We start from the raw sequence: 10,092 nt of genomic DNA on the forward strand, positions 1-10,092 counted from the left end.
CATGTTCAGAAGGAAGGAGCAGAGGAAATCTGTGTCTTCCCCATGACTAGAACTCAAGAGTTCTTGGTTTCTTGTTCCAAGTTCAGACCTCTAAATAATAATTAAAAAGTATAAGAAAAAAACCCACCACCAAACTGCTGCATGATTTTTCTGTCATTTGCATTAGCTTGGCAAAAATCCTGTTGACTTTTTACTTTCAGTAAATACATTTAGGACCTGATCCCCTGAAGTCAATGGAGAAATTCCTATTAATTTTGCCAGAAGCTGAATTAACCATTCAATGCCCAGATTTACAAAACTGTATGATGATCTTTCTTGGTGAGAACAAAAATAATGTAGAGTTCATACTGATCCTTATAAATTGGGGAAATGAATACATGTCAAATGAATGTGCCAGAATTTTCTGCACAGAAAGTTCAGGCACACAAAATTGTGCTTACACATGCATCTGAACGTGCTCCTATCAGGAGCAAATTTGCTCCTGATAGGAAGAGTTCAGTCCAGGGCTGCTCCTGTCCTGCTCTGCCCCCCTGCAGCAGCCAGAGGAAGCTCCAGGCTCCCTTGGGTGTGATCCCATGGCTGTCAAGGGGCACAGGGGCCAGTCCTGATCTCCATGGGGCAGGGGGAGCTGTTTCAGCTGTGTCCTAGCAATTTGCTCCCAGTCATGGTCTACACATGTATTTTGACACATTAGTTAATGTGCCATTTTTTTAGTATCTGTATGTATTGGTACTAGCAAATGGTGCATTAGGCTAATTTAGTGCACAGTAATTGCTGTGCACGTGTAGACAGTGATTAGTCTAATGTGCAGTAAAGCGTCTTGTCCAAATGCACTCACTATGTTCTATGGCGTGAACATGTAACTTGCAGTTCCTGGAACATAAACACACAACTCCAGGCTTGTATAACTTCAAAATATGCATTAACAGGAAACAGTCCTAATCTTGGTTATACCAAGGACCTGGCCAAATGTGTGGGTGACGTTATAACTGTTTATGCTGTAAGCTTGGATGTATGTGAATGGCACAAATTTAGAAATCAAAATAAAGACTTAGCAAAATCCTTCATTAAATGAAAACTAATCTAGTCATTTTACAACCACAGAAGCTTTTTTTAGTCAAAATATCCCTGTGGAGGTTGCAGGAAGTGTAGGAGTGTTGGATTCCCGGTGACACCTCATGACATCATGGCCCCTCTTCAAAATCCTGATTGGTTCTTTGGCTTCTGAAGCTCATTTGAAGCAGAGTTTAAATTCGTGCCCTGGTAGAAGACTGTCTGGATACTCAAGTGACACTGAGATACAGGTGTATAAGTGGTCCTTGTGCCTTTGTGAGATCTGAAATTCAAAAGCCAAAGTGCTCCTGAAGAAAGCCTGGTTGAAGTACATACAAAGGTAATGATTTTAATTTCTTTAGTTTATTCTGCCATTGCTATGAGTGAGGAATGAAGCAGGCTATCTGCAGCAATGTTTATGGATTTGTGACAGAAAAGCACAATTGATTTGCAGATGTAGATGCAGATATAGTTTCTAAGGAAACCTAAAGTTCATTTATTACTTTCAGATTTTAGAGTGTTCCTGGTGAATTAAGAGAGTAGTGTAATGAGTTGCTTCATTTCTAGGGTGTATTTACCTGTTTGTATCTTTTTTTCTGTTGTATTTGATTTGATTTGCCCAATGTATGAATCTGTATATGTAGGGCCATAAGGTAGGGCACCTCTTTGCCTTAGTGAAATAAATCCAGGCAGCTATGATGTTACACTGCTGTGTGTTTAATTGACTGTGCAAAAGGAAGTATATGACAATAGTAAATAATGGGGGAAAAGGCATTACCTTCACCTATTGATCTCAGTGAAGCTTAGTGTAAGGAAAGATGGCAGAATCACGCCTTCTGACAGTATAAATGATGGAACATGCTTTTGCTTCTAGTCACTGTGCATTGTGTCTAGCATAAAAAAAGATGTTCTTGCATTCAAAAGCTTGTCTAACTTTATCCTAACCATGCAGTTCATTCAACAAAAGATGTTACCTATACAAATCCTTGCCTCTCACATAATTCTTGGACCATCATAGCTACAACATTACCCCAACATTACTATATATATATACATAATACTGCAAGTTGTAGGTACAGACATTGACTAAACCAGTTAACAGACTGGTTATTAGCTTTAGGGCTAAGCATAAATAGTCAAAAGTCTGATGCTGAATTGATTCAGTCTTCTCAGGTTAGTCAAAGCTGTGTAGATTGAACTGATAAGCAAGTGAACAGACATTCACTTTTGATTCTGGAAATGCAACTACATGCCTGCAGTGGCTCAGGCCAGAAGATAGAGAACACCTAGAGAACACCTCCCTCCTCAGCTTGGAGCAAGACTAGCCCACTCACTCTGTGAAGTGGGGCTTGTGGGGGAGGTGCAAAACATCCTGGGCTGCTGAGGGACTGTGAGTTAACTTGAAACTGGAGGGGATCTGGGACAGAAGTTCAATACATTGATTTAACCTAAATAATTTAATTCTGATACTACATACACCCAGGTTTATCTTAAACCAGTTTTGGTCATTTTGAAAGTGGTTTATATGCATTGAACTTCTGTTGTGTTACAGATTTGAACTGGTCTCCAATCACTTATACTGGTTTACGTGTAATTTCTGTTCTTAGCCCAGAAGTCATTATGAAACTGATAAATCAAAAATAACTTTTTCCAGGTTACTGAATTTTCAAGGATAAACTAAGCAAAGCCTGTGCTTCAGTAAGTATTTAGTATTCTAACTCGAGAGGAAACTAAAATTTAAACTTACTCCCATAGAAATGTGATTGACAAGATTTTCAAAAGAGGCAAGTGATTTTGGAAAGGAGATGGAAAGGAGAGATGTTCAGCCCCCTTTTGAAAATCAAGCCCTTTTCAGGTGTCTCAGGTTGGGTACACAAACACTTAGCACACCAAATTACTAGTAATTTCTGAGAATATAGGGCATGTGCTTTATATGCTCTTATACCAAATCAGTCTGAACTATAAATAGGAGCATATGTAAATACTCTGTTGTAACACCCCTCTTTCATTGCAGTTGCACACATCATCATTAGTATGAAGACTGTACTCTTGTTCATTTCCCTATGGACTTTAACATATGCTCACCCCGTAAGTACCTATTATGAAACCATTAAAACCCCAAGCCCCAACCCATTTAGCATACCCAAGACACTTTGTACAATTTTTGTTCATTCATAACTTGTCTCTTCGATGTGTTTAGGTGCCCAACCATCCAAATGTTCATGATGGCAGCTCTAAGGAATGGAGGGTAAGTAAATAACCTAGTTCAGTAACTAGGTTATAAAATGATCTTTAATGAGGCCCTAGTCCAGGTTAGCTGTGATCAAGACACTGCTTTAGTGTAGAAGCTACAACAGGCCTGGTTTTTGAGTGATATCCATTTATTCACCTGCTCAGTTTTAATTCATTAATGGCTTCAGCCAGATATGTTTCCCATATAAACAAGCACATATCTTCATCCACACAAAGAACCACATAGTATATTGTGGTGGTGTGATTAGATTAATATAGTCTATGCTTTTGACCACTTCAGTTGCTTATTACCCACTAATCCATTTACTGAGAACTTATTCTACTGATCCAGGGATCTATACAGCTCAATACAGCTGTTTTTGATTTAAAGAAATCAACCTGACAAGGGAGCATTTGCTTCTTCCTTGCTAAACTATGGAACTTTGCTTTGAAGTTACCCCAGTCAATAGCACAGAGCAGGGAAGATTCAATTATGGACTGGTAAATGCTTTTTCTAGACCTAAAATATCACAGGTTGCAAGTTTGATATCTCCTGATGCTGCAGAGCTAGCAATGGGAATTAAATGATATTGGAAAGGGAAAAAATCCAATCTTCCCAACAGGACAAAACCACTTGCTACTTATTCTGGAGTATCATACTTTGGTGTTAAAAGAGGGACGCTGTATGCTAGGCCTGTGCGAATAGAGAAGTATACAATTCAGATTTGGCTGATTCAGAGGACAGTGATTCAATTCAGAGATTTAGATCACTGTCCTGAATCGATTCAGCTGAATCAGCTTTGGAAGAGTTGGAGGGATTCAGTGATTCAGATCTGATGGGGAGAGGCAGGTACACAGGCAGCTGTGCTTGCCTCTCCCCAGGTGGGGGGAGCCGCAGGAGAAGCCCCCATAGCTGCCCTACCCAGCCCCAGCCCCCACTCAGCCCCAGGCTCATCACTTAAAAAAAAAAAAAAAAGGGCCCTACCCAGCTTCAGCCCCACTTAGCCCCACCCCCTGCCTGGCTCCATCCCCCACTCAGCACTTAAAAAAAGAAAAAAAAAAGAGCCTGCACTCACTGGCTGCAGGGGAGGTGATCAGGGCCTCTGGGCATTGGTGGCAGAGCCCCCCCCCCCCAGCGCAGGGCAGTAGGGATCACCCCCCTGCCTGCCACCCTTGTGGCAGCTGCCCCACGGCACAAGTGCAGCACAGCTTGGCAGGGCATTTTGCACTGTCTGGGAGCTGGGGCCACTGGGACTGAGCAGTGCCAGGCTCTGGCTGATGCATGGAGTTGCCGCAGTTCCCAGACAAATTGAACCAGAAGCTGGAGAATTGAACCAGCTCCCTGTTCAATTTGCCTGGGAGCTGGGGCGGCTCCACGTGTCAGCTGGAGCATGGCAGTGCTCAGCCCCAGTGGCCCCAGATCCCAGACAGTGCTTTGTGCCCTGCTGAGCTGCACTGCACTTGTGCATGAGGCAACTGCTATGAGGGTGCCAGGTGTGGGGGGGTGATCTTTGCTGCCCCCCACTACCCAATGCTGCATTGGGGGGGGCCTCTGCCATTAGCACCCAGATGCCTGAAACACTGCTGACAGAACTGGTGAGTTTGGGCTTTTTATTTATTTTTTAATGTGTCAGGAGGCTGGGCTAGGTGGGGGATGGGGCCAGGAAGGGTAGCCATGGGGGCTTCTCCCATGGTTCCTCTGGCTTGTGCCTGCCTCTGCCCCAGCGAGGGGAGCTGTGGAGGCTCTGCCCTGCTGCCGCTTGCCCAGAGGGCATGGGGAGGGTGGTGCGATGCAGGAGCAGCTCTTTCTGGGTGGCAGCAGGGCAGAGCCCCTGCTCCCAGCACTGCTGCACCTGCATCAGCGCTCAGAGTAGGGGCTCTGCCCTGCCACTGCTTGCCAGTTGGTGCGAGGGGCATGGGATGCAGGCATGGCAACGTGGGATGCAGGCGTGGCAGAGTTGGGATCAGGAACTATGCCCTGCTGCTGCTTCCCCCTTACACCTGGAGTGAGCCACACCTGCATCCTGCTCCCACCCCCAGCTGGGCAAGCAGCAGCAGGGTAGTGCCTCCACTCCCACTGCTGCTGCATTGCATCCTGCACCTCCCCGCCCCCTTCCCTGAGTAATGTGCCCCCTGGCCCACCTGGGAAGGTTGTCCCAGTCGCAGCCCCAGCCCCAGCCCCAGCCCCAATCCCTTCCTCCCACATGCCCCTTCCCCCTCCAACCCCAACTGACTTACCAGCTGGAGGCAGCTGTCAGCTGCCTGTTTAGTTTATGGCCAAATCTCTGAATTGGCTGAATCTTTTTCCGAAGTTTTTCAATATCAATTCGGATGCTTTGAATTGATTCAGAGCTTTTATTTGGTCTCTTGATTAAATTCAGATTCGGAGATTCGGTCCCTGAATTGGGCCGAATCTCCTCCGAATCAAATCAGCTACCAAAGCTTCACACAGCCCTGCTGTATGCTCATGTGGTTTCAGTTTTCCTGTGACTTAAATCCTCTGTTTTGAACATCTCTATCAACTATATGTAAGATTACCATCTTGATCAATTTCTGGATGTAATTCTGAAAAACGCTTTCTTTCCACAGGTTGATTCATATGAGATATCAGCTGCCCTCAGGGTAACTATCATGACATCTCTTTTATTTTTCTCAAATTTAGATAAAAGTGATTTTAATTAAACATGTCTCTGAGCACTTTCAAGCAAGGATATTTAAATCAGAAATAGCATCCTTTTAGCCCAATGAAGTAAATAAATGAGTAGATATTCTTATAAATACATTCATAAGTAATAAGCATTCCTATAAATAAACAAATGAATAAATATTCATTAGCATAAGGCAAGTAGAAACTCTTTACAAACAATTAAAAGTAGTGCACGGGCATAGGTGATTAACAGAGTCTTTGCTGCTTACCTACCACAAGGATGCAATTAATAGGTTATTTTACACAAGTGGACATGATGCTCCCTCTGTAATGGTAGCAAGTTTTATTGTAGTCTTACTCAAACTACTTTCATGTAATTTTTCCTGCAGTATGCAACAAGTGAAGAAAGTATGAATGAGGAAGAAGATCCTGCTGAGAAGGATGGTGAAGACACTGACAGCAGCCCTTATGACAGTACAGAAACTGAAGTAAGGGACTCTATTGCTGATGAATATGAACATGATGGCATTTTACATGAGACCAATGAAGGCAATAACTACCCTGTTGGAGTTTCTAGCCATAGTAGTGAACACCATACTGAAGACTTCAATGGAAATGATGTTGATGAAAGTATCACTCAGGACAATGATGATGATGATGATGATAGTGTCAGAATTAAGCAGGGTCAGCATAAAAATTGGGTCTATCAAAAGGATTCTGTGGCCCTGGAAGAGCTAGATGAACATTCTCTGGTAAGAGTACAAACATCTCCTGAAGGAAGGTTGGTTTCCTAATAGATATAGAAAAGTGGTTTTTCTGAAGTTAGGCAGAAAGAAGGGCAGGGTGACATCTTAGAGACTAACTGGCATGAGCTTTCAGAGATGACAGCTTACTTTGTCAGATGCTGTGAATGCTATGAATGCCAGTTGTCTATGAGGGAAAAATATTTAGGCTTCTCTATGCTACACACTTACCGTGTCAGGCAGATGTGTCCCTAAACACACTGTGCTGCTCTGTGCAGCCAGCCTCCTGCAAGCAGTGTAGCTCTGTGTCTGTGTCACTGAGAAACAGAATCAATGACCCCACAGGAGACCACTTGCAGCAGTAAGAGAATGTGGCTATTATGCTTCTGATTCAGGAGGTAGCCCACGTAGAGCAACACAGTGCATTTGAGGGCAGCATATCATTTTCTAGCTGTAAATTTTAATCCATACAAGGCAAAATTGTTTTCTTGTTATATATCTGTAATGCCATGGACTTTTATGGAATGAGCTAGGTGTAAGTGATAGTACTATTGAGCCTACATGATTTAGCATTTATATGTATGGTTAAATACCATGATAGTTGTGTGTATATGTATTAGAGTATTTGCAAAATACAGCTGACTATAGTAACCTCCCTTCTCCACACTTACAGGAGGATGTCAATAAGTTTCATGAAGATCATCATACAGGTGACAGTCGAGAACCAAAACAACATTATAACACTGAAGACAATGGACCCCTTTACAAAACCAAGAGATTCTATTCTCAGATGTTCAAAAAGGAAATAAATGATCTGATAGATGAGGAGGATGACAGTGGAGATGATACCTTTGATGAGACTCAAGGAGATACAAATGGAAAAGATCCTAGTTACACTGTTAATCCCAATGGAGTAGATGAATATACTGCATTTGATAATGGAGTTCATCACAGAGGCCATGGAGATACTGCTGTTAGGAAAAAAGACAGTGATAGCAGCAGCAGCAGCAGCAGCAGCAGCAGCAGTAGTGAAAGCAGAGGCCTTGACAGTAGAGAGTATAGAAATCACATTATTAGCAGGTATGACCGAAGCTTAGGAAATATCGGTGACAGTGCCAGAACTAGCCACAAGGACAGCTATGATTTTGATGATGAAGGGATGCAAGGGGATGACCCATCCATATTTGAGAGTGAGGGTGGCAAGTCCAAAATGACCCGCAGTGCCATTCATTCCAAAGAGAGCAGTCAAGAGAGTAGTAGAGAGCCCCGCAAAGCTAAGCTGAATGGCATTAGTAAATCAGTGGAAAACTCCAACAGCCATAAGTTCCAAAATGATGATAATAACTCAGGAGAGGATGACAGTATAGAGCAGGATAATAGCCAATCCATGGAAGCAGATGAAGCCAAATCTGGAGAGGACAGCCGGTCTGCAGAAGACAGCAGTCATTCTGAAGAGAGTGTTGCCAGCCACTCGAGGAAAGATGTCAGTCGCTCAAGGGAAGACGTCACCAGCCACTCCAGAGAAGATGTCGCCAGTCAATCAAGTGAAGAGAACGGGGAATCCCATGAAGAAAATGAGAAAATCTACAAGGAAATGAAGAGCAAATCAAATGAATATAGCGGTAGCAAATCTAAAGAAGACAGAGACTCCTATGAGGATGACAGCAAGCCATTATCAATTGACAGTGAATCTGCGGAAGACCAGGGAGATAAAAGCAGATCACGAGAGAAGAGCAAATCCACAGAAGACAGCATGGAGTCAGAAGAGGACAAGAATGACTCCATTTCTGATGACAGCAGACTATCGCACAGTAAATCAGCTGAGAGCAAAAGCATATCACGAGAGTTTGTTGGCAGTGAATCACGTGAAGATGACAGGTCTGAAGAGGTGCAAGGCCAAGATAGCAAATCTGCAGAAACCTATGACAGTGGATCCAAAGAAGAGGAGCACAGTCACTCTAGAGAAATGGACAGCTACAGTCACTCTAGAGAAATGGACAGCTACAGTCACTCTAGAGAAAGAGACAGTCATTCTCGAGAGGATGCTACAAATGAATCAACCAGTCACGAGGATGACAGCTTACCCAGGAGCATGGAAATGGAAAACAGAAAGCTAATGTTTGATGTCTATCACAACAAACCCATTGGTGATTATGATGACAATGATTGTCAGGATGGTTATTAAAACAGATAGCAACAAATCAAATATATGCAGGACTTTTGTGTGAAGAATGATTACCTTTTAATTTATTTACCACATATACAGTATAAGTCCAGCTCTTCCTATTCAGAACTTTAGCTGGGGCTTGCTCAATATGAAGTAAAATGATACTAAGATGGTGCTTTAAATAGGAAAACTGAGTGAGAAACTGATTTGCCATACATGGAACCTGAATTAATACAAAAAAGGGACTATTAACTAGTAATTATATATGGACGTTAAATCTGGTATTTTCTGGAAAGAGTAGGGGCTGGGAAGATGGCACACTGTGTTCTTTCATAATTTATTCTTTAATTTTCACTAGCATTGTTAGGAAATACTTTTGAGCATTAAGAACAGAATGAAGCCTTAATTTTATTGCCTAAATATTTGTATCTTCAACATCCTTACATTCATTGTTTACCATCCAAAGAGAATTCTAATTGAAATAAAAAGCAAGGCGGATAGTCACTGTATGTACACTGTTTATGGCCTCAAACTTTGTTATACAATGGATCAAGTACCACTTTGATATTGGATGTAAGTAATATTTTGTAATAAATGTACAGAAAACGTTGTGTTGTATCCTTTTGCATTGATTGCATTAACTTTTCAATGTTAACATAAAACTTAATCCTGTTTATTTGCTTAATTAATATTAAAACAGATAGTCTTGTGGTTAGAGTCTTTATTATTATTATCTATTACATTAAAATATAATATTGTTACTTTTGGATCAAGATGCAGTGAATAGAAACAAAGGGCCCCCTCAAACTGATACGTTTAATATTTTAAATGCAGAAGTGCAGTACAGCTGACTCAGATTTTCATATCTCTTATAACCCATTCCCCTTCTCCCAGCTGGAAAGAGGAGGGAGCAATACTAATCTCACAATGGTTCTCCATAAAGTAGCTCAAAAGACTTAAATGAAGACATTCCTAACTTGTCCTCACATCAGCAAGAGCACATTGATTGTTATGTGTGCCAGTTTTGGAGCAGGAGGAAGCCACCATTTCCAGGCATCCTCCCTTGAAGTGCATGATGAGACATGCTAGCAAGGGTACTATTGAGACAAGAGCTATTCACTCTTCTCTAATAGTGCAGCACCATCCTCTGATGCCCTTCTTGTCCGCACAGCAGCACCCACTAAACCCACAGGGAGTGCAGATTTCCCTCCTAGACCAGCCCAAGAACTTCTTCATAGCTCTATGTTCAA

The 10,092-nt window shown here is 42.3% G+C and overlaps 1 protein-coding gene across 2 annotated transcripts; it reads left to right on the forward strand.

Annotated features, from left to right (window-relative positions):
- The first annotated feature begins 1,293 nt into the window (after positions 1–1,293).
- On the forward strand, positions 1,294–9,414 carry DMP1 (dentin matrix acidic phosphoprotein 1). Of its 2 annotated transcripts, none has more exons than XM_090034768.1 (6): positions 1,294–1,393; positions 3,068–3,141; positions 3,254–3,301; positions 5,875–5,907; positions 6,322–6,684; positions 7,349–9,414. In XM_090034768.1, exons 2-6 carry the CDS (start codon positions 3,088–3,090, stop codon positions 8,858–8,860), a joined length of 2,010 nt encoding a protein of 669 aa, XP_089890894.1. In that variant the 5' UTR covers positions 1,294–1,393; positions 3,068–3,087; the 3' UTR covers positions 8,861–9,414. The 2 variants fall into 2 exon arrangements, with proteins under 2 accessions (XP_089890894.1, XP_089890893.1); XM_090034767.1 differs by having other exon boundaries at positions 6,322–6,420.
- Positions 9,415–10,092: the final 678 nt, after the last annotated feature.

This window comes from Crocodylus siamensis, chromosome 2 (assembly GCF_052110815.1).
Source record: "Crocodylus siamensis isolate JL-2025a chromosome 2, ASM5211081v1, whole genome shotgun sequence".
NCBI lineage: Eukaryota > Metazoa > Chordata > Crocodylia > Crocodylidae > Crocodylus > Crocodylus siamensis.